Source organism: Gouania willdenowi, chromosome 5 (assembly GCF_900634775.1).
Source record: "Gouania willdenowi chromosome 5, fGouWil2.1, whole genome shotgun sequence".
NCBI classification, from domain to species: domain Eukaryota; kingdom Metazoa; phylum Chordata; class Actinopteri; order Blenniiformes; family Gobiesocidae; genus Gouania; species Gouania willdenowi.
The window spans coordinates 8,843,435-8,869,396 of NC_041048.1; the positions used below are offsets into that span (position 1 = coordinate 8,843,435).

Below are 25,962 nucleotides of genomic sequence, written 5' to 3' on the forward strand. Positions count from 1 at the left end.
AATCAGTCCCTCCAGGATTTCACGGGCATTTTTTGTGATTGTTAAGCGCTGAAATGCCTGATTTCGCTGACCATTTTTCCAAAAGTTGCAGTAAAAAGTTGCGATTTTTTTCGTCCCTAAAACATTTTTTACTCACAATTAAGTTAATTGTTTCTACCAATTATAAATAAATATTGACCAGACATGTTCTAAAAAAATATATACTTTATTGTTTTGAAAGCAAACACCAACACAATTTTGCAAAATTTAGCTTATACACTGAACATACACTGAATGCAAAAGGTGCAACAGTTTTTAATCAAAATGATCATCAGAAGTGCAAGTCAGTAAACAATATTGAAAGCCCATAGTATATCCTCCGCTACTTCTATAGCAACTACAAGCGCTAAAATGCCAAAAAAATAACGATAAGCTGCCGTATATTTATGTTTTTTTTTCAGTGAAGTTGCAGGAAAGTTGTGGGCTTTTGGAAAAATTGCATTGATTTCGGGGAGTTTGCGTGATTTTGTGATAATAGTTGCAATCGCAACATCGCAAAATCCTGGAGGGGCTGCTAAATGTTTTTTTTCTTTTACCCCACGTGAATTTTAATCAACTGCACATCCATGTTATGCTTTATAAGCAATTTCTCCCTGGGATTAATAAAGGAATTCTGATATTTAAAAAAAAAAAAAAAAAAAAACTCGATTAACAGATGTTCTGGATCATCAGTCAGTTTAGAAAACTAAACGTGGCTCAGGGGCCAAAAGTTCCATTAAATGTGAAAATGGAGTTTTATTTATTCAGCAACTGATTTGTTTTAAACGTTTGATTGCATGTGCATAGTTTGGTTTGTGTGGATTTATACGAGTGGCACTGACACTTAAAATAAGTGCTGTGCTTTTCCTTTAGACATACACTTAAAGACACTTAAAACGCTCTTATTTGCTCATAAACTTTGTTTGTTTGTTATTTCTTTAGCATACAGATCATTTTTCAACAAGTACAAATGTGTTGGGTGTAATTTTATTTGAAAGAACTCTTCCACATTCAGCTTAACATGGGACATGATGATCAGTTTTAATTTTTACAGCACATTTTGATTTAGTTTTAGCCATAGTCTTTAGTCAACTAAATCTGTTACAGATGTAGTCGACTTTTATAGCTTTTTTGTTTTTATTTTTCAAAGCTTCACTTACCATTTATCAACTTGATATGGAATGGAACTAAGGCTTGTTCCACCTTCCACCCAACAAAAGTCATTTTGATTGGATGCCTTAAAAAAAAAAACAAAAAAAAAAAACTTAGTTCTCATTGGATTTTTTTTCCTTGTAAACATTGTAGTTTAGTGTTTAATTAGTCGACGAAATCAATGTATTTTTGATAGTTTTTGTCCACATGTATTTTTTAAATTAGTCATAGTCTTTTTTGGCTCAAGTACCTCCTTGATACTATTAAAAAAAACACAACTATAGAGCATAATGAATGACTGAATGAGAAAAAAATGAATAAACATTATTAAACCCTGTAATAAAACGCATATCATTTGTTAATGTTCCACCTCTCTCTCTCTCAAGTACCCCCTGCAGTGCAATTACGTGCCCTCATTTGAGAAACACTGTTCTAGTTACTTATAGTCGACAAAAACTATGACAAAAATTCTTCATCAATAAAACTGACGTTGAGAAAAAGTTATGCAAGCCTGACCATAGAGAAGAATAAACAAATAAAGTAGTTTTTATATTCTGAGTACTCACTGCTTTATCTGATTTGGCTTTCACTATTTTAAGCCGCCCGTTATATTAGACTTGGCTTTTATTCTGACAGCAAAAAAAAAAATGATTAACAGCTGCCGTCATCTGAGAAACTGAGAACAATTCATAGTTTAAAGGCCATTGTTTAACTGTTTTCAATCCAAGTGTGCTGTGCTGAAGTTCAACTCAGGCTAACAATGTCCACCAAGTATCTTTTACATCGTTGAATAAGTACACAACACACATGTGCTGACCACCATCTAACCTGCACTTATTGTTGTAGTATCTACTACTAATTTGGACCTGTCCCTGTCTTTTTCTGTTTAGTTACATTTGTGTTTACAGACCGAGGTCAGCTGTGCTTCCTCAGCCCCCAGTGAGCAATGAAACTGTCCCTGTTAAATCTGCAATTTACTATTCTCAGGTGGTCGTAGCTGCCATAGTCGCTAATTGCATTTCATGTCAAAGAGATACTGCATGTGCACGTTACAGCACATTCTTGGTGTGCGGATGTTTTCACTTATATAATGTTAGTGGCCAGGGGTGGACGGGCCGTCTGGCATACCGGTGCATCGTCCCGGTGGGCCGTCGACCTGAAGTGGGCCGGTACGTTCTGCTACATTTTTTTTTTTTGACGAGCAAGTGGATGCGGACATGGTCAATTATGGACAAAAATGGTCCAAAAGCGGCAAAAACAGGGCACAAAAACAGTGTAAAGTGACTAAAATGGGCCAAGAGCAGTCAAGAGTGGCAAAAAACGGGCAAATAAAGAGGAACCAGGTAGTATGTAATGGCAAAGGGAAGCTGAAAAAAGGCAGAAATATGGAACAAAAAGAGGCAAAATGTAGGGTAAAAAGAACACAAGTGATATTTATTTGGCAAAAGTGGCCAAAAAAATTGAAGAAAGGACAAAAATTGGATAAAAGTATCAAAAAGAACTTGCAAAAATGGACAGAAAATAGGATAAAATTGATATTTATTGGCAAAAAAAATTGTTAGTCTGAAAAAAGTGGGTTAAAAATTGTCGCCCTTTTAAGGTTTTCTGGGGGAATAATAATTCAAATTAAGACATAAAGAGCCACATGTTGAGCATCACTGACTTAATAACAGCTTCTAGATGGTGTCTCTGCGTTTCTATTAACCTTGGAAATGCGCAAAATTTAAATAACACAATAAAAACAGGAAATTAAATCACCTGAATTTGAAAAAAAAAAAAAAAAACACTAAAATCCCGCTAAAAAGTTTGGACACTTTCATGAGAAGGTTTTTCAGACGTTTCAATATTGAAATGTGTCGCGAATAGTGCTATGGAAACACTTTTTCCGCCAATACACATCACAGGATGTGATGTACCTGGTCACATGACCGCTGTTCTTCGAGTAAACATGGCGTGGTATGTGTAAACAGAAGAAGAGACAGGGATATTTCTTAGCATTATACTTAAAAATGATCACTGCCACATGGACGTGAAATAACAGAGGAATACAAAGAGTTATAAGGAGGGTCTGAGCATCCATCTTCCTGTAGAGAAGTCTCGCGGGATGAGATTTCACAGGAGGTACGAGGCTCCTGCCCAAAACAACCTTCAATGGAAACACGTTCAAAGCGCAATTATACTTTGTCAACATTTAGAAATATTGCTTTTATTTTGCAAGAATCTGTAATGGAAACCCAGCTAGATAATGTAGTGGGCTGGTCTGGACAGAAGCTGCCAGGGCTGCATTTTTGTCCCAATCCACCCTTGATAGTGGCAAACAGAAATCCAGCAATAGTTCACATCCCTGTGTGCAAAATGTTCAATTTGTAAACAATATGGTTGCTTCAACACTGTGATATAGACATAAAAGAGGAGAAAAATGCTCAAGATGACCAGATGTAGCTTTATTTCATCATTGAAGGCTTTGGATTGAAGCTGGGTGACCTTCTCTCCCAACCTGACTGGGCTCAGGCTCACTTTGGATTGTTAGGCCTCAGATTTTCACACACATCTGCCTTAAATCAACGCTGACTGCCAGCGCAGGCGTATATTTTCAGAGTTACTGCAGCACTGGAAAAAAGGGCTTCCAGTTCCCACATAGTGACCTGATAAGAGCAAGACAGAGAATTGCTCAAACTAGATGGAACAGGACAGCAGCCGAGTGAAATTGGAAATTATGGGCTTCGATTGCATGCCATTATCTTTCCTAACATGTTTCCTTTGACTAGTTGCCAAAAGAAGAAAATAAGAACATTTCTGTTCCCTCTTATTTATCGACAAGCTGGGGCGAGTTTACTAAGGCAGGAAAAAAGTGTTACTTTGAAATGTGGTCAAATGTGCAGCCTTGGATATAAGATACACTGTATTTATACTAAAGAGACACATGTGAAGCTTGTTTTTGGCCTGCTTAATGTAAAAAAATACATATGAAGACATAGTCCGTGTTCGATGTGTTACATGTTAATTGTTGATCAGCATTTCTACCTTGATAACTAACTTTAAAAAATGCTTTTCCTGCTCGCTTGATAGGATATAATTTGGGACGAGTCCAAGTATGTGCTCACTGTTTCTGATGTGTTAGTACTTCTTATATATTGAATAAAGTAACATTGTTCATTGATACAAGCTTTCCATTGTATTTGGTCATTTGCACAGACAGGCCAAAGCCTCTGCAGATAATCATTCACATACAGTATCACAATCAGATTCAGAAAAAATAAAATAAAACCTCATTCCTTTAAGTTAGGGGTTCTCAACCTTGGGGTCGGGACCCCATCTGATGTCGCTAGATGCCTTCAAGAAACAAAGTTTTTTTTTTTTTTCTTTTACAATTTGAGCCCATTTTTGCAACTACACTACTACACTTACCACTTACCATATTTTAACCTATTTTTATCACTTTTTCTTGTCATATTTTTGCTCCTTTTAATGCATTTTTGAATTATTACTCAGATTTCTGCCACTTCTCCATCAAATCAATCAATCCTCGATATAGTTATAATCCCTTGGCAGTGTCTGTCTTAAACTGTTGGATTTTTCATTAAAAAAATAACATAACCATTTGATACATGCCACGAGTAGACTGTGTTGTGTTTAGCACTATATACTTCAAATTTAATTGAAACATAAAAAAAAAAAATCTTTCTTTAGAAGAGTGGTAGTTTGATATGAATGTGCTACATTTGGGGCAAGGTTTTTTTTTTTTTTCAATAAAATTGCATGGGTGGTATTGCAAAACGTTCATAATTTGGTATAACAACTAAAATTGTGTGTTGACAGATTGATGTTATTACATTTGTTAAAACCATAAAACGTCAACACAAAAATGCAGCTTCCACCTGGTGAGCAGTTTTGTTTGAATGAAGCCTGGAGACATAATGAGCAGCATGTCATCCAGAATCCATTGGTGGTTTCAGAGAAAGTCACCTGCACCTCCCGTTCCTCTTTGAATGAGAGCCAGCCCTGCAGGATCAGGTTTCTACAGGCTCTGTGTGATTCTAACAATATGAAAGAAACCATCGCCATTATTCTAGAGCAGTGGTTCCCAAACTTTTTGCACTCGCGTATCCTTTAACCTGAAGCCATGTACCCCCTACTCCTGCACACTCAAAAACATGATCATGTAATGTCATATCCAACGTATCCAGCCCTACAGTGAAACGTGTCCCTGAATTTTACCTATCCTGTTGAGGAATAATATATAATAAAAACAATAATCTGTAAATACCCAAGAAAATAACTTATTCAGAATTATAACTTTTTGATTTATTTAAATGTTTAGCCAACTGGCATTGAAACAATGCTTTCTTTTTTAGACAAAGAAATCTCCAGATGATTTTTATTTATTTAACATATAACACTTGTGCAAAAATATGTATCATCATGAAGGGTGAGGTTGAGGTGATGCAAACAACTTAGTTCCTACTACTCGGGAACCCTTGTAAACCAGTTGTATTTTTATTATTATACTCTTTATTATTATTTTTTAAAAGTGTACCTCATTCAGATGTAGCTTACGTATATGTTCATAACAGGAACTATGCACAATAATAAAATAATATTTAGAAACTTGTAAATATGCAGTAGGAACTACTTGCCGGTAAATAAAGCTCAGTAAAACTGTGTAAAACAATAACCAGGAATACATATTTGCTCCCTGGTAAAGATAATAGCTCTAACAACCGGTACAATAATAAACTTTGTGATATTATAGCCTGAGCGTGCAGTACAGGACAGATTTTACTCTGTTTCCAAAATGTTTCCGGATGTTTCCGGTGTTGTGCCAAAATCTGTGACCTGAAAAAATCTGTGACAGCAGGTGGCGACAGTTCTCAGTGGACATTTACACCCCCTTAAACATGTTAGTAATTCTTCTCCAGTCTGCATTTACTTCACCCACCAGAGCGTCATGTTTAAGGGGGAGTAAATAGCTACAAAGAGGTTTATGCAGTTGACCGAGCACTCTTCTTCTCGACCGCCGAGAAGCCACAGCGGTGACAGACTTTTTCAGGTCACAGATTTTGGTACAATTCCGGCATCGGTGAAGGAGGCCGAAGCTACCGTAAAAACAGCCCAAACAAAGTCTAATCGTCCGGCTCTGAGGAAGCCTTGGGGCTTAACAGTTACCGTAGACTCACGGTAGGCGAAGCAGCAGTGTTCCTGCGTTTACTTAGCTTCTATAGCATGCCCCGTGTCCCAAGGGTTGTGCCAATGTCTGTGACCCAAAAAAATCTGTGACCGCTGTGGCTTTTCAACAGTTCGCCACGCACTGTGAAATGAGCACGTCACTCACGGGTGTAAATCTATTATTTAGATTTAGGTAAGTCTGCGAGAGTAGGGCGACTGGCCATGTAATGAATTAGCTCACCACTAGAGGACAGTTTTACAAAGGCAAAGGCATGGAGGCTCCTAACTGCTGATCTATTTATATTCTGGTTTCCAGTAATGTGACACTGTTTTCATTTTTTATCCACGTACCCCCTGTGACAATTTGCGTACCCCTGTGACAATTTGCGTTCCTCACTTTGGGAACCTAGGTTCAAGAGAGATGGAGGTTGATTATCGCTGGAAGTGCAGATTGGACTGAAACACAGCAGCAGCCTGTCAGTGTTGAGCTCATTAACCTGACTCCATTAGATATAAAGAGTCGTAGTAGGTCAGAAGTAGTAACCAAGCACTAAACTGTTTGTACCAAACTCTTTTTTAACTGGAGGAAATGTCCAGCAGAACCAGACTCAGAGGTGGTAACCATTTGTTGCACTGGTTGGATTTAGTGGACAGAAAGAGGAGAACAGAACAGGATAGAGAGAAAGAACATTACAAAATGACTGAACCACAGAATAAGAACCATTAGCTCCAATGCCAGCACACCTAGAGAGAAAAGGATGGAGAGAAGAAGAGAAGAGTGAGAGGAGAAAGCACAGACTACAGACAGAAAAATGTGCATTTTAGGCATACTTAAACCTAGAGCAGCATAACTAGACTAAAAGTCCCAGGATTACCAAAACCATCCCCAATCTACTTTCTCCTATAGGTTTAACCTGTAAACTGGGGAGAATATCTGGAAACTGGGAGCTGGTTCCATAAGTGGGGAGTAAACCAGCAGACCTGGATCAAAGTGCTCTTCTGGGACAATAGAGCACTATTAGCTATTTACATGATAGCTATAACTAGAGCTTTTATGCTAACAGGAGAATTTAAAATTTGATTCTAGAATTTACACAAAGCCAATGAAGAGAAGCCAAAACTAGAGAAACGTGTTCTCTTGTTTGTACCACTGTATTCTTTAGAGGTGTAAAGAGTACTGATACTGTATATCTGACTCAAGTAGAAGTACTGTTACTTGATTGAAATTGTACTTAAGTACAAATACAAGTAAGTCATACGTACATAAAATACTCAAGTAAAACTAAAAAGTAGCTCAATTAATTAGTATTCAAAGTAAAAGTTCCTAGTTACTTTCACCCCACACGTTTATTTTTGGTAATAAATCTTGCCACGGTTCCCCTACACACTCATGTACAGTATAAACTTAAAAAAAAAGAAGAAAGCAAATCTACCACAATTGGGACTTAATTTGTTTTCCACAAAGACATCTGTATAAAATAAAACACCAATGGATTCAATTAAAAAAAAAAATTCTCAGGCTCTAGGAATAGCAAAATGTATGAACTGTGTCTGTTTTGGCGCGGTACATTACATTTAATCTTGGTCGGCTACGATGTGATGCATTTAATTGTTGTCTGGTCTTTTCATTTTTTATAATTTCACAACATTAATAATTTACTCAGTAACGGTTGGGTGTAGAAATGTAAAGAATCACTTTACTTCTTTTAAAAGATACTTAAGTACTATTAAAAGTACCCATAAAAGCAACTCAATTACAGTAACGTGAATACTTGTAATCCATTACCTTCACCTCTGGTATTCTAGCTGTAAGATTCTAGATCTACTGGTGGAAATATTGGATGCTGCATGATGATTGCGCACATGTTTAACATATTGGAGTCCAATATGGAAACCAATTAAGATGTTTATTCCTTATGGAGTGATGCAGGCATTTTTATAAATCAAATTACAGCTATGATGATTTTAAAATCTATGTTTTACCTTTAAACTCATCTATTCTCACATGAACACAACGTTATTTCACAGGTTTTAGCATTTCAAATGTTCCAACAGTTACATGTAGTCCCTCCTAACTCCTCTCCTAACACCTTTCCTTAACCCCGTGACGTCATCCACAGGGTTAAGGAACAGTAGATAGGAAAGGAGATAGGAAGGACTATTCGGACGCAGCCGTACTTTAACAATCAGCTCAGGGATGCATTAATCACATGCTCATTACATGAAGGAGCAGGCAGTGGCTATTATGGGAATTCTAATGGCTGAAAACAGGGATATGGTAACTCAATGAAATGTGAGGGTCTGGTAAATGGCCAGACCACATCCCACCAGCAACCAGAGAGGAGGTTTATTACCCAGTAAACTGCAATGAATAAATCAAAAACCAGTACCTGACCATTCCCAGGGCAAACAGCTTGGATAATGCACAGTAACAGTAGCAGATGTGGGTGAAAACAGCCACAAAGCGTTTTTGCAGCACTGTTTGAAGGATTATAGTCAAATTAAATTTTTTTTATGTAATAATCATTGATGGCTGCACTTGTAATGGCAAAAAATGAAATATTATAATTCTTAAAGGAATATTTATTACATAAGTCTGCATTTAGGCTATGTATTGTATGTATTTATGTACACTGTCACAGGTTGTTAGAGATGTGTGTTTAATAGAATAGATATGTTGTATTGAAGTATCTTAATTAGGCAGTGACCCCAACGATTTTATTGAAATGAATATGTAAATAGTGATAATGCTGTGTATTAGTATCTGTTTTTCAGTAACGTTCAATGAATCTAATAAACTAAACCTTGTTACAGCACTTATTATATTAATCAAATCATCAAATGTGTGTTCATGTGTACAATTTTTTATGTTTCTACATGACGACTGCATTATTCATTGTACTTTTGAACAGAAACATTGCTCCTTCGCTGAGTCATGTCACATTAGACTACGTACTCGCAGTACAAACACAGGTTGTGCTGTATTCATCAGTTCCAGCAGAAACCAGTTTGATTCAAGGTCCCATAACAAAGCTAGTGATAGCCAGCGACTGATAAGCAGAGTTCTGTAAAGCAGTAATTTTCCATCAAAATCCTTCCTCACTTCACACCCTGCCCTTCCTCCTCCTCATGCTATAAAATATATTGCTTTCAGCGTTCAACACGTGTGGAGAGGGGTCATTGTATTTATCCTTTGCTCTTTTTAAATATGTTTTTTGTTTCATAATTTTTCGTCTCAGCGTGGATTTCATCAATACAGAGCAACTGTTGTGGGTCTAAATCAGAGGACAGCTGAAATGTTGCCATTTAACCCTCCCTCATCTATAGACACAGCAGAGTTAAGTTGTTAGCATAGCTAGTTGGGCAGCATTCTGAATTGCTAGCATTTAAAAATGTCTATTCATTTGTAAACAACTGTTATATTTGATGTGCTTAAAGGTTCTTGACAAATGTCTAAAGTTGTGATTAAACTCCATCCAGTGAAACAGGGGGTGCACTTAAGCTTTGAAGATGCAAAATTGGAAGATACGGCGTTTTAGCATTTATTAGCTTAGCCACAGTCCTGTAAAACACGTCTCCATCAGTAGGGAGCAAAAATGTAACTGCAAGTTGGAATGTTTATCTTGAAAACAAAGACTTTCAGGACGATGGATGATACGGTCCCCAGTGCAGCTCTTTATGTGTCTGGACATTGGAAACCCCCAGATTCAGCAAATTCCTAGTTGCCTACCAACCAGCCACAGCATCACTGTTTTAACAGAGGCCTACAGTTTGTATTGCATCGTTCTCTGTTTTGGTCACCTCTCAATTTGCTTTATCCAGTGTCATTAGAATAAAATGTTTAATATATTTAACAAAGGCTTTTGTTCATTTAAAGTGTGAGACCCTTAAGTGTGCATTCAGTGAATGCCTGGTGTTGAATGTGTTTCCGTGGTGTGATAATGATGGGTGCACGTTTCTCTGATAAATAGGAGGTTGAGTCCTGTATTACAAGGCCAATAATGGTGGCCCAACACGTCTAAGGTGTTTATCCTGTGTTCAGCGCACAATATGAAATAATGAGCAAACACTGTGCATGTTACAATGACTTAGGCTACATGTACATTTCACACTATTTCAATATACGCCTCATCCTCTCCTGGCAAACGTACAGTATGACATCAGTTTAGGTGTTTAGGTTAGATGAGATCAAATGTAGCCTTAAGTTGGTTAAGTTCTGCTGTGACTTCCTTCAGTGTTGGTGTAATGGTAGTACAAAATAAGATGGGATGAAAAAAGAGCATTAATTCCGCAAACAAACAGTATAATGAACTCACTCTGTGAGACCCTCACTCAGAAGTAATACAGTAGTTCTGATCCACACATTTATCTATCTACAGTATTTATCTGTGATGTTATGTTAAGTTAAAGGGGCAACACAGTGCACCCAACCTGTCATAGATTTGTACATGTTGCTGGAGATAAATTTGAAATAAAAGAACTGATTCAAAGGTACGTCAGATTCCGTTTTATAGAAGAATGTCTCGCGCTGTTTTTTTAAAGACCTTTAATAAACAAAATCTTTCCAATATACAGAACATGTAAAAATCCCTCTGTATTTTCTAATGTTGCCAACAAAGTGACTTTGTCATTGTAACTAGCCCCTAGAGCCCAATAGTAACTTCCTTTTTTGTTTTTTTATTCTTAAAAATCACCTTGTAAAATGTAGTGCTTGCTTTTTTCTGTTGTTATTAGAGACTTTTAGAGATGAGCACTTAAACAGATACTCAACTCAAACGACAAAGACAACTCAACTGAAAGACTATAAGCGTATACGTCATTTTTATTAGTAGGAATAAGAGGCGACTTGGAGGCTGCATATGCAATAAAAAAGCAATATAAAATCATTCTTGTGGAGGTCAACAAGTTGGACAATTTGTGACATAGTGATTTCTCAACAAAATGCTACATTCACGTAGACTCCCCCAGTTGATCTGTAGTGAGATGGATGATAGTAGCATCTAAATGTTGCTTCTACCAACATTTTCAAAGTCTCACTTCTCATTTGCTGCTAAGTGCGACGTAAAAATCTCTCCGTCGTAATGTTCCTGGTCGCCTTAGCTATAACATCTTAATGTCCAAGGAAGCATGGATGACACGTAACTAAGCACTAACACGTCGGATTGAAATGCTTTTTCTCCATAGCTTCTCGAGGGAAGTAGTGAGGCTTGGGATACGCCCATTGTGACATCAACATGACACGCAAATGCTGATTGGCTGAGATCCCCAAAATGGCGATGCCCACTTAAAAAGTGATAATATGTGTGTTTGAAGGCGAAAGGTTCATATAAAAAAACTGAAAAGACATATTTTATACAAAGTAGTAACAAAGTTTTATTATTCAGCATTAGACATTAATTCCTACTTATCACTTTAATTTCAGTTACAGCTGTTATTGCTTAGGTTACTATAACGAGCTGGTGGGATCTGACCTCACAATCGGTTTCAGTAAGTTTGGGCTCTGCGTTTTAGATTCTGTGTCTAGACCGGCGGACTAGGGCCCCCCATCTCTAAATTTAACAGATCTTTGATCCAGATACCTCAGCACATCATTCAAGTTAAATTTAAAGATTTTCAGTGTCCGAAAAACTTTGAAAAGTTGTTATATGTCATTTTGTGCAGTAAAATTATGGAACAGAATGAGTGTGGAGCTAAAACAATGTTCAAACGTAATTCCGTTTAAAAACAGGTATAAAGAAATAATTTTCACAAGGTACAGGAAGGAGTCTGATTACTAATCACCAGTTGTTGTTTTTTTCTGTTTTAATTATTAGCTATGGACTTTTTGTGGATTCTTTGTTTAATGATATATGGATAATTAATTGTATTAAAAAAGCTATATCAGTAATGATTAAAGGGTTATAATTAAATATGTTTACACTTCTTTTTGCGCATGTAAGTTGAGAATTTTAAGTGTTGGTGGATCATATCAATGGTCTATTTCTGCTGTTGTAGTTCATAATTTTTCATTTTTGTTTTTTAAGTTATTCTTCTTTTACCATTTTACATGTTTGAAAAAAAAAAACCTATCTGATCGACTGACTTGTAAAACCTATTTTTAAAAAGAACAACAGACTGAATTTTGTTGTGTTTAAGGCTTGTTTCGGTGCAGATTTTGTGCTGTTAGCATAGATTACATGTTGGATTTGTAATGAGTTAATCTTTAACTTCTGTGTTTTTAGGATCAGGACAAACTGAACTTCATCTAAATAAGCCATTAATGATAACAAGCACAGAAAAGTACCATGCATCATATAAAGTGCTGACAGAACAGCTTTTACCCTAAAAATTCATTCAAAACCTTGAGCTACAAACATCCGCCTTCATAAAATTCCAGTTGTGTTTAATGGAATATTGTCTGGATTGTGTTACAGGTTTTTAACGAGACTACTGTCAAACCCAAACAAAAACATCCCAGAGTCTGCTTCATTTCATGCCACATCTTCCAAACGTTTAACGCTGGAAAGACAAGCATTTTTTTTCTTTTAATTCTAACATCTGCGTCTATTGCTGATGGAAGAATGCTGTCACCCTGTCATCAGATGGTGATAAGTCAATGTAAATGCACATCTACTGTATTTCATAGGTCCATGTGCTGCTGCACAGTCCATCTGCTTCAAGGCTCGATGAGTAATGTAATGTGCAATGCTCCAATGCAGACTAATGTTGTACAGCCTGTAATGTGTACATTTGCAGCCCACCTTGTAGCTCAAATGAATGTAGCTTTTCTTTTTTCAGGCTGTTAGAAGTTTTATGCCCTTGGGCCACAATTGAATTTATAGAAAACCAAAATAATAGTTGTTTTTTTTTGGGGGGGTTACCTTTGAAGGCCTTTTATGTGAAATAGCAGCAGTTTTAAACAAGAAGAATATTTTTGTATTTGGTTCATTAGTTAATTAAACAGATGCAAAGTAGAAGAGTACAAATAATTAATGAACCAAAAAGATGTAGGCAGCAGTCATAGCTTATATGATGCCTACCCTTTTAACACTGAAAAAACAACAAAAAAAACAAAAGTGTTACAGGGATCACTTTCAACAAAAAGCATGTGATTTAAGCTTAATACATTTGCAGGTGAAGCTGCCCAAGGAAACATAAAATACTTGGATATTTATTAGTAATCCATATTTATGGATTGCCCTAAATTTGAAAATTTATCAAAATCATCATCATTTATTGCTGCAGAGACTGGAAAGTGTTTTGGGATTAAAGAAACATCGCTAAGTTGGTTTAAATCCTACTTATCAGACAGAACCCACTTTGTTCATGTTAGTAATCCTTCCTCAGCGGACGCCAGGGTTAACCATGGAGTTCCACAAGGTTCAGTTTTAAGACCAATACTCTGTATATTATATATGCTTCCACTAGGTAACATTATTAGAGAACATGATATAAATTGCCATTGCTATGCAGATGATACACAGCTTTATCTGTCAACGATCACAAGGACAGCCTTCTTCCACCTACGTAATATCTAAAATCAGGAATATCTTGGCCCAGAGTGATGCTGAAAAACAAATACATGCATTTGTTACATCTAGATTAGATTATTGTAACTCTTTATTGTCAGAATGTCCCAGTAACTCACTAGAAAGTCTCCAGTTAACTCAGAATGCTGCAGCCAGAATACGAACAGGTATTAACATTAGAGAGCATATTTCTCCAGTATTGGCTTCCCTTCAATGGCTTCCTGTAAAATCTAGAATAGAGTTTAAAATCATCCTGTTAGCATACAAAGCTCTACATGATCAAGCACCTGTATATCTTAAAGACCTGTTAGTGCCCTAGACAGAACACACAGCTCTCAGTTTGCTGGTCTCCTGGAAGTTCCAAACAGGTCTAGAAGTAGAACAGAAGGCAGAGCATTCAGCTACCAGGCTCCTTGCCTTTGGAATCAGCTCCCAGTCTTAGTACGGGAGGCTGCTACTCTCTCTAATTTTACGGCTAAACTCAAAACCTACTTATTTGCTAAAGCGTATATTGTATAATAGCGTTAACCTAACCACTAGGAACAAAGCCCTAAACCAATCCACCATCTACACATAGCTCTAATAGGTTGCAATGTGTGAAGTCAAGTCAGACAAAGTTGTGCCAAGTTGTAGCCAACCCCCCCACTTCTGAAACTCGTTGTACACCCATCACACTGCTTACACTGCTAACACACCATTTACACTGATGTCCACTCCATGTTCATTCTCATTCCACTGTATTCCTGTATCATGTTGTTCTGCAGTCTGTGCCTTCTCCTCGCCCTTCTCTCTCTTCTCTGTTTCATGTGTCTTGAAGCTGGAGTTGACAGTTCCTGATCAATGGTTCACGGCTCAAGTCTGGGACACTTGGAGGTTCTACCTCTTTATCCTGTTCTGTTGGTCCTTCTGTCCACTAACCCCAACCAGTCGAGGCAGATGGCTGCCACCTCTGAACCTGATTCTGCTGGAGATTTATTCCTGTTAAAAAGGAGTTTTTTTCTTCCCACTGTCGCTTATGCTTGTTTATGTGGATTTGTTGGGTTTTGTCCTTTTTATTACAAATTTTATATTTTGAAAGCGCTTTGAGATGTCTCTTGTTGTAATTGTCACTATATTAATAAAGTGGAATTGAATTGAATCTGTCGTGCCTACACGTATTTGTGTGTATGTGCATGTGCATATATTTGTGTATCTTTAGAGTAGGTGTGTACACATTGTAATGGATCACAATTGTTTGATAATAAGTGAACTAATGGTCTGAAAAAGTGTGGTAAACCTGCAACATACATACATCCTAGGGCCAAATAAATGAACCACAAAGTGCTAATTCTTTTCCCCTCACTGGGTAGAATCATTTATGGGATTTTGAGATATAGTTTGGACTCAAATAATGTGACAGTTTTTGTATGTGACTGCTATTTCATCAATCATGACAGAGCCCTGTTGTTAGCTGTGAAAATGCTTCCTGTGCAGCTGTGGATTCTGTACAGGAACACATTACATGTAATTGCGTTAACAATCAGAGCCATGTTACTTCCTTGGCATTCGCTGTATCAAACTTGTAGTTTTTTTTAATATAAAATCTGATGTTATTGTTGGAAGCATTGATGGAAGTGTTTGCATGTATTTTAACTATATGTGCTTTTTTAAAATGTTGTACTTATTGTTGTTTGTACAGTACCTCTTTTTAAATGGACCAAATTGGTCTGAAATAAAATTGAAATGACTGAAATGATATTACTGGAAACATTCTAAAATATATGCTGCAGCATTGGTTTAATTACATGCCATTTAGGGTTAGTATTCTATCCATGAAGTACTAGCTTTGCATGTCACTAAACATAAGAGCACAGAGACGAAAATAAAATAAAATTAAAAAAAACTGATCGTAGTTGTGTTTGGTTACTATTAATAATGAATTTAGAACTCTGTATGAATATTATTCCATTGAAGAAACAAAAAACACACATTGCTGGCATGACATCTTTAATTCCCCCAATGAATCCATTGTTTCTTTTTAGATGTTATTTACAGAATAGCACATTCCAACATGATCTGGTTTGTATTTGTTCCTATACAATCAATAACTTTTTAAGATGTTGCTGTCTGTCTGTCTTTTGGAGCCAGAGACGTGTTTCAGATGTGATAAACCTGTCAAAGTCTGTTACTTTCCAACTATGCTCTTTTTCATTGACTTCTTTTGTTTAAGTCTTGTGCTTTCCTCTCCTTCATCCTCAGTGTAAACACTAACAACCTTTTTAACCTCTTTCACCATGCCCAGAAAGCTCTGTGGTTGTCCTCTTTCTAACAGCTCCATCACCTTTTTTTTCTCTGCACATGTTCAAACTATCTCCAGCCATGGCCTCCTGCACGTCTGCTCTTCAAATACTGAATAAAAACCATAATAAACACTGGGCAAATGTTGTTTTTTTAACATTGTGTGTCCAATTGAAAAAGTTGTGTTTTATGAGTGATCTGAGACACCTTTCGTTGGTCTTTCATCAGGGCTGATGAGTGAAGCTCTAAGATGGAGGCCACGGCTTGGCCTGATGGCAGGAAGAGCTCTCAGCAGCACCATCATCTCTAACCACATCCTTTAGGAAGCGCAGAGGCCAAACAGTTCACGTGGAGACACTGAAAAGGTATCAAATGGTATCAATAAATGATCACTAAACGGCTGAAAAAAAGAGAGAAAAAACAACCAAACCAAATTGGTCAAAAAAGCAGTTCATAAGCATTGTTTTTTGACCAATATTTTCCATTACATTTACATTATATTCTAGCGTTTGTCATTCTAAGCACGTTTGAAAATGTGCAACTCTGAGAGCACAGAGAAACTTTGAAAACACTTAAACAGCAAAACTAGAAGTGTATATTTTCACTGTAAGCATATTTCAATTGTGCTTAAAAAAAAAAAAAAAAAATTGTCTCTTACTCATAAAAAAAACACTATTTATCAAACGGTATGAAAAGGTGTTTATTTTGAATTGATCCAAATCAAATAAGATTTAAAACACTTTAAACATTAATATAAATGAATTACTTTCATTATGTGTCCTAACTACAACGTGAAATAGTCACATCAAAATAAAAAGAAATCTGAGCACTACGAGAATAAAGTGGAAATATTTTGAGAATAAAGTCATAATTTTACGAGATTAAATCGTAATTTTTATTATTTTTTAATTAAGATACAACTTTATTTGCAAAAAATTAAGACTTTATTCTTTACAAACATGCACCTTCATAAAATTCCAGTTGTTTAAAATTAAGACTTTATTCTTGAAATATTGTGACTTTAATCTGAAAATATTACGACTTTAATCTTGGAATAATATGACTTTAATCTTGTAAAATTTTGATTTTATTAAGATACAACTGTTCTCGTAAAATTACGACTATATTCTCCAAATATTACAAATTTAAGGCCCCAGATTTTTATTTTCTATTTCAATGTGACCCTAAAATGCCGTCATACTCAACAGCTGAATAGTGAAGGAGGCTTGATTGGTAATGCAGCACACCTGAGTGCCAAACAGGAGGGCGTCTGATCACTCACAGCACAAGATCATTGATGAGACTGTGAGGTGGAAATACGAGCTGAATACCTGGAAGCACAGACACAAAAGTTGCACAAATATAAATAAAGGACTGAAAAGATATTACTAAAAGAGGCAGCACACACAGGGCTGAAAAGAAACATATTATTACAGATCTGAGTCATACCCGTATATCAGAAATCCACCATCAAGAATGGACTGGTCTGCAGTTCATTGGTTAGGGGCCAAGTTCAACATTGTTGTACTGCTTTGAACAGTATCTTAAAAAGACAGAAGACACCAGAGCACCAGCAGCATCAAATACGTTTTCCCTTCATAGTTTACACTCAATGTCTCATTTTCTGCGATTTGTTTGTCTTTGTTACAAGACTCAAATGCATGGTGTAAATGGACTTGATTTATATAGCGTTTTATCACCACACTGAAGCAGCCTCAAAGCGCTTTACATATCAGCTCATTCACCCAATCACTCTCACATTCACACACCAGTGGGACAGGACTGCCATGCAAGGCGCTAGTCGACCACTGGGAGCAACTTAGGGTTCAGTGTCTTGCCCAAGGACACTTTGACACATAGTCAGGTATTGGGATCGAACTCCCAACCTCTCGACCCACCACCTGAGCCACGGTCGCCCTGGTGTCCACGTCTTTGTACAGTAGCTCAATGAAAAAGGAGTCCCTGACAAAAGTCATTTGAATCCTCTTTTATAAGCCCAAAGAGTAATAAAAACCCACAGGAAAAACATCTTTACTAAGGTTTTCATAATGCATGCATGAAAGGGTTCAAATGAGGCCCAAATGTCCAGTTTAACTTCATTTTCTGTATAAATCCAAAAACAAAATGTCTATAAAATTAGATGTGATGTTTCCCATAGTTTCAGTGAAATATTTTGGATATCATTTCTCTAATTTGGAATAAAATACATTGTCGAAAACAGCAGAAGTCACTGATGCAATCACTTTTGAAGCCACATAAAGTGTAAACCACACCCACTGGGAGAGGTGCTTTCCATGTGGGAGATGTTTTTCTTCATTACATTCCTTCTTTCTGTCTTGTATTTATTTTTTTTTTCATCTTCCAAAGAGTAATGGTTTTCTTTTTCTAATGTCCAAATGTCCCACTTCCACAAGTTGAAGTGCTACAGAAAAACATCCTGAATTCTAAAAAAAACTCAGATAAGCCTTTATTATTTTAATCATAGTCCACAATACACACTGATGCAAAGACTGTGATTTTTTCTGCTTGACTTGTGCCAACAGCTTTAATCCATTAGAGCTCATCCCTGAGTCCTGAGGCTAATCCAATGTACAGTATAATAAAGCTGCCTGACAGCGTCAGCCAGAGGAACTATACTGCAGGTGTTAACACGCCTGTGGATCCTGTTGAACTCTGCCATGTATATTACAATGTGATGAAAACAAGATGGATGTCTGTCCAATCAGACATCACAGCAGTGACAGTCGTGAGTCATCGCACAACTATTCCATTATTGTAATTATGCATGAATTATTGTTGCAGGGCTAAAGATCCTTTTTACAAATGTTGCTCTTTTTAGAGGTTTCTTGTTTCATGAACAATCTCAATTTAACCAGTGATGTGCAGTCAGGGTAGGCAAGGTAGGCAATGCCTACCCAAGGGTGAATGGATATTTTGATTATTTGTTTTAATTATAATATAATTGTGTTATTTATTTTTCCATTTCCGATAGCCTACGGTACCCATAAGTTTGAAAGTGTTCATAGACCAAATGACTAAACATTGCTATTAGCTGTACGGCTGCACAGTCTGTAAGGCAGGAGAAGGCCACGCCCACTCCCAAAAGCACATTGCTGCTCTGCCTCTGACCCCATAGAGTGTTTTTATGTGTTTGCACATGTGCAGTCAGTTCCCCAAGATGAAAACCATTTACGTAAAAAGGCAGCTCTCTACGCTGCCTTTGGACGTAACCGCGCTATGCTAAATGCTATACGTAAGTTCACAGTGCATTAGTTAATTGATACAGCATGGCTGCTGCTACGTTCTCTAGCTCGTGGGCAGGATAACAGCGCTAGATTTCTTTTGAGGAAAAACAACAGCTTTTAAAAGATGGGAGACCAACACCTGAGCTACCAGAGCTTCAGCTAAGGTTAAGGTCAGAAACTTATTGGTACTTTTCACGGTGAATGGTACAAAAGGAAGGATTGGCTTTGTGGATGCGCCTCACTGAGGCTGTTCCGAGTTGTTGTTGTTGTCATTTTCTCCGTGTTTCTGTGTTTCCAACACAAACAACGGATGCGCTGCCGTGTCATGAGATATATCTTGTTGGGAGAGTATGGAGGCTATATTAAATAATTGTTTATGTTTCTTTAATGGTGTTTTACGATGTTGATTTTGTCAGATGGCTAAATGCTTGTTCATGTGGATCTTGTTGGGTTTTTTTTTTTCTTATTATGAATTTTATATTTTGATAAGCGCATTGAGAAAAATTGCACTATACAAATAAAGTTGAATTGAATTAACACTTGCCAGCAGAAACTTATGGAATTGTCATTGGTGTTGACATTGGTGGTCTTGATTTGCAACGCGCTGCCTACCCAACCCTAGTGCTCACGGCACATCACTGGCTTTAACTCACGGTTTTTATCCCTTCTTGAATCCGGATGCAGCTCCATTCTAATTGAAAACAGCTTTTTGAGTAGCTTCTTCTGAATATATCCCATTATTTCTTATTCTGTGTAAGTTTTGACCCATTAAGTCATCCCACCCTCCCATTATCATGACTTTATTATTTCAATCATTCAACAATTTATTTGTCTCCTCCTTTCTGGTTATATGTGTCACTTAATTTCAATGTCTGGTTGGCGAAAAATGACAATAAACTATCTATCTATCTATCTATCTATCTATCTATCTATCTATCTATCTATCTATCTTGCTATCTATCTATCTATCTATCAATCTATTAATTCTTAGGGCGACATGAATGTGTGTTTTATTTTTTTGCAATGCTATAATTTGCTAAAAAAAAAAAAAAGTTGTTTAACTGTATAACAGCTGCCAAAATCTTCATTATATTTAGAAATAGAAATTTTGTCTTCAAATGTTCATAAATATCTTTCGACAAACAGGAACTGTTGGTGAGTTTGTAAATAAAAAAAAAATTAAAAATGTAATCAAAAATGTCACCATAAATTAGACATCAAACAATCCAGTTTTTCTTTATCTGGTCTTCTCTCTTCCTCATACCAAACAAGGCACTTAAAGCTTCTCTTCCCGTGATTAGGATTAGCACTAAGCCAATAAGCTTTACTTGGAACTTTAAAGTGGAGTTGCTACTTTCACTCAAAAGAAGCTAATCTTGTGGCTCAACATGTTCTGCCTTGTTACCAAGAAGCGGGAAAATTAGGGAAATACGCAGACAGGATTTAAAGTCTTTTAAATGTATGAGGAAAAAAAGTATTCAGAAAAACTAGAGTCACATGTTCTGGAAATCAATGATTGTTGTCTTTGCTTAGGAGCAACTACTGCATGTCCAAAAATTGGATTTAGATCTTTCCGTGAAAGCAACAAAATAAACATCCGTCATTGTTTTGATCAACTTTCAGTCCATGAAAACACCAGGAATTTGTTGGGAAGTCACTTTGTCAAGTTTTTGAGGCCAAAAAAAATCACAGTAAGAATGAAGTAAAAACATGTTTTTTCCATCCGTGTATGGGACTCAACATCCCACAATGCAATGGGAGAAAGTTTTCCAACAATGTCAATAAAGACTTCACCCACATTGCCTAGTATGAAGTGTGTGAGTGAGTGTTGGTGGTGGTTGGAGGGGCCGATGGTGCACTATGGCAGCCTGACATTCGTCAGTCTGCCCCAGCTTACCACCACTAAGTATGGAGTGAAAGAATAATGCCATCATTCTGTAAAGTGCATTGAGTATGCAAAAAATACCCAGATGTATACTAAAGGGACATTTCCTTAGTATGCACGGTGGGCATACTCGTCCTACTCAACCGCCCCATGATGCATTGCGAGCAGAATGTAAAATCGTGTTGGGACCAGCTTTAAGCTAAAAGTCAAACATCTCCTCAAAACAAAAGCATCTCTTCTTCTCTTCCATTAGTTTTTTTTAATGCTTTTGTAAATAGGGCTCTTGTTTTGAAGTTTCGTCAGTAGCACAATGGAGGGTCTCCGAAAATCTCTGAAATGTGTTTCCTCGACTTTTATGGATCCAATGACCACATGTTGATGTTCTACTTAGTCACTTTCTTGCTTAAAAAGCTTTCAGAACTTTCAAAGGTGGAGAATCAACAGAGATATTTAGCCTCAGTGTGCTTTAGGTCACCATACTACCGGTAATCATACTACTAGTATATAGTAGACCAGGGGTCACCAACATGGTGCCCGAGGGCCCCAGGTAGCCCTCATGGACCATGTGAAGTGCTCTAGTCACCAATGAGCTCCAACTAAAATCTGATTTACTTTCCACAATTCAAAGTCACAAAGATAAATACAGATGACAGATGTAGTTAGTACTGAGTAGAGTTTAATACTGCTGCACATGATGAAGTTTTAGTATGAAATTAACCATCGTTAAATGTTTATTTTCACTGAAACAATGTGATAATTGTTTTAAAGCGCAGAAGATTTGGTGTGTGGGTTGTGGTATGTTATATATAATACAATTAATAAGATATATTTAAAAAAAACGCAAGGTAAATTTGCGTAAAATATGACATATTTGTTACATTTTACAAATGTTATGCTATACGATTAGTTAAAAATTGTTCATTAGTAGTTAGTAAAATAGAAACATTATAATTTTCTATGAAATGAAACAATTGCATAAATTAGGAGAAATAAAGTGTTGCATGTTGAAACTTAAATATGTACTGCCAACCTTCCTTATATTCTTACTCTAATTAAAGTGAAACCGTGGACATTTGGTATTTAAGAAGTGCTTAGACTATTCAGTACCTTTGAAGTAGTTCACAGTTTCAGAAAGGTTGGTGATTTTAGTCGACGGTATATACTCATTGAGTGTGTAGTGTATAGTATGCAATTTCGAACACAGTCTCTGTCTTTAGCTGATGAAAAAATATCACTAGCAGCTTCAACATTAAGCCAAAAAAAAAAAAAAAAATGAACGTTGAACAAGAGAAAGTAGCAGCCATGTCTCGAAGGTGTTATCAAAGCCTAACGCATCGAAAAGAAGAAAACTAAACAAAAGTAAATGAATTGCTGTTCACATTTGAACGCTATCCTGCTCTAACACTCGTTTCCTTGACACCCTCAGGTTTTGAGCTCATGAGGTCGTCTACGCTGGCCCTGTTTCTCCTCTTCAGTGCCCAAGCTGTGGCCACCATCAGAAGGGACTCCTGCACTGCCACCCCCGCCCACCAGAGAGACCCCAACCACATCCCTGTCGTGGATCCCAAACTCTTTACTAAGCGCCACTACCACTCACCCAGGGTGCTTTTTAGCTCCCAACCCCCAGACGAAGAGCCCAATGGGTCACAGGTTGCTGGCAAAAGGACTCGAAGGCGAGCAGTGCAGCCTCAACACCGCGGGGTTTACTCAGTGTGTGAAAGCTTGAGTCTTTGGGTTGGAAACAAAACCAAGGCCACAGACATCTCAGGCAACGAGGTGACGGTTCTACCAGACGTGAACATCAACAATGTCAACAAGAAGCAGTACTTCTTTGAAACAACGTGTCACAGCGCTCGAACGGGCGTCCCGGGATGTTTAGGGATTGATGCCAGACACTGGAACTCCTACTGCACCAACTCACACACGTTTGTTCGTGCTTTGACTTCGTTTAAGAATCTCGTGGCTTGGAGGCTCATACGCATCAACGTAGCCTGCGTGTGCGTCCTTAGCCGCAAGTCATGGCGACAGTGAAGACTTGAACCTATACTCAAGCTGAAAAGCACACAATCGTTTAGTAAATTATTACCAAAGACTTTTTTTATTCTCAGCACAAAGTAAATTATTTGCAAATGTCAAAGTATCGCAGGACTGCATGCCAGACCTGGGTCAAAGAGTTTCTGCAGCTGCTTCATTTCTCATTTCGTCCACTCTTTTAAGTGCTGTGAAACAATAGGCCAGTGCCCAGGGCGGCCAGTGTCCATGCCTGGCCGCCCTGGGCCCTTGGTCTAATTTTATGGAGCCCCCAAGAAAAATGCAAAAATAGACTCCAAAAGCACACAAAACACTCTAAAAGCACTCAAAATGACAAGATAACAGCAAAATTACACAAAATGACATAAAAGACTAAATTACTACAAAAAAAACATAACACAAAAAATGCACCGATTTACTCACAAAACACACAAGACAACTGCATAAATACACAAAAAGACAACAAAACACCTAAAACAACAACATCAAACACACACAAAATGCCAGAAAAATATACAGAACACACAAAATGACTCCAAAAGCACTCAAAATGACAAGATGACTACAAAATAATAGAAAAATACCCAAAATAACAGCAAAAATACACCAAATGATAAAAAAAGACTAAATTACTCCAAGAAAATGCACAGATTTACCCGAAACACACGAGATGTCTGCAAAAAGACACGTGGAGACTAGTAATGTTACAGCTTTAGAATGTTGTCTTGTTGTGTGTTTGGGTGCTAGAATAGGAGGAATAACATTAGTGGACGTAAATTAAAGTTTTATAGGGTTCCAGCGGACACTCGTGCTTAGAAAAAAACAACAAAGACAATTGTGGTTTTGCCTCCAGGCTAAGCCCCACCCAACAAAATACGTCACAATGTTTACAAACAATCTAAGGGTCTATAAGCTTAGTCACATTAGGCAGTACATGTAGCTAAACAATTCACATCCTATTGCAGACTTATTGTGCTTCTTGCTGCCACCTTCTGGTCTGGAGGAGTATTTCATTACCCTTATGGTGCCTTTTAACAAAAAATATTAATAATTTTAAAATGCAGTATTTGGTGTGTGTTTGAGAGAGAGATATGTTTCAGATTTGTGTACATTTCTTCTGTCAAAGGAAGGATTTTATGCATTTTTACGATAAAGACACATTCACTGACCATCTAGATCATCATCTGCAGTGTTTACCAAAAAATGCCTTGTTTTTTGGATTTTGCTTTGATCACATTTGTAAATCCTGAGCTCATTTGAGTCGAACCGCCTGGTTTTGCGTAATCTAAGATGTGTCAGATGTGACTATAATCTCTAACCCTAAACAGCCACAGGTGACACAGCTTTGGAAAAGTGTAAATAATCAAAGTAGCTTCAGATGTTGGACTTTTCCTGATTACTGAGCGCACTCAGGAAAAGCTCGGCCAATTACAGCCAGACACGAGACAGTGTGCGGTTAAACATTTTGTGGTCTGAATATAGGCTAAGGCTTTGACAAATGCCTGTTTTTTGTCTTTTAAAGATGAAAATGCCTGACCTTGAAAACACAAGTCTTTCATTTCCACAGAAACATAGCAAAAACATATATGAGAAATAAACCTCATCAAGTCATCATACACATCTGCAGAGGTATAAAGAGTAGTTATATGTTCTACTCAAGTAAAAGTACTGTTACTTGATTGAAATTGTACTCAAGTACAAGAACAAATACATAAAATAATCAACTACAAGTAAAAAGTATCTCAATTAATTGTATTTGAAGTAAAAATTACTATTTACTTTCACCCGCATGTTTATTTTTGGTATTAAATCTTGTCTGTTAATTTCATTTTATTTTTTATTTTTTTTCACAATGTCCGTGGATCATTTTAAAACAAATAATAATTTACCCAGTAACAGTGCGGTGTGGAAATGTAATGAATTACTTTACTTACAAGACACACAAGACAACTGCAAGAATGCACCAAAAGATTACAAAAACACCTTAAACAAGTCAAAAAACCCAAAAACTGAACAACAAACACACACAAAAGGTCAGAGAAATATACAGAACACACAAAATGACTCCAAAAGAACTCAATATGACAAGATGACTACAAAAATACACAAAACAACAGCAAAAACTCACAAAACAACACCAAAGATATGCAAAATAACAACACAAATGCACAGATTTACTCACAAAACACACAAGACGACTGCCAAAATACACAAAAGGACTAGAAAAACACATAAAACAACTCAAAAACTACTAAAACGTACTTAAGTACAAGTAAATACTGATTTAGAAATATACTCAAAAATGTACTATTAAAAGTACCCATAAAAGCAACTCAATTACAGCAACCAGAGTACGTGTAATCTATTACTTTCACCTCTGCACCTCGTGTGATATGAATTTACACTTCTGTGACCATCAGACAAAACAATCATATAAGTATAAGAAGGTTTTTCTACCATAATATGATATAATTTGTGTGGATTGGGTTTATCTGCCACAAACCTTTCAACTGCTTTTATTTAATAATAATCAGATGTTTTCCGTATGCTATGAAATGCATATTTTTCACGACGCTCTAATTGGCCTTTTCATGAGATCATAAATTGTGGTTTCTGATAGCACAGGCTTAAAGTTGTTTGATAATTAAAGTGCAGTTAAACTAAGTGACAGAGCAACAGC

At 36.8% G+C, this 25,962-nt stretch overlaps 1 protein-coding gene across 1 annotated transcript in view; it reads left to right on the top strand.

The window, feature by feature from the left end:
- Positions 1-23,618, top strand: part of ngfb (nerve growth factor b (beta polypeptide)) — a 32,735-nt gene extending 9,117 nt beyond the window's left edge. Inside the window, exons 2-3 of the mRNA XM_028445983.1 lie at positions 16,350-16,486; positions 22,678-23,618. Of these exons, the coding sequence (XP_028301784.1) occupies positions 22,689-23,282 (594 nt within the window). The 5' untranslated portion in view covers positions 16,350-16,486; positions 22,678-22,688 and the 3' untranslated portion in view covers positions 23,283-23,618. The remainder of the gene's footprint in view (positions 1-16,349; positions 16,487-22,677) is intronic.
- The last annotated feature ends 2,344 nt before the right edge of the window (positions 23,619-25,962 follow it).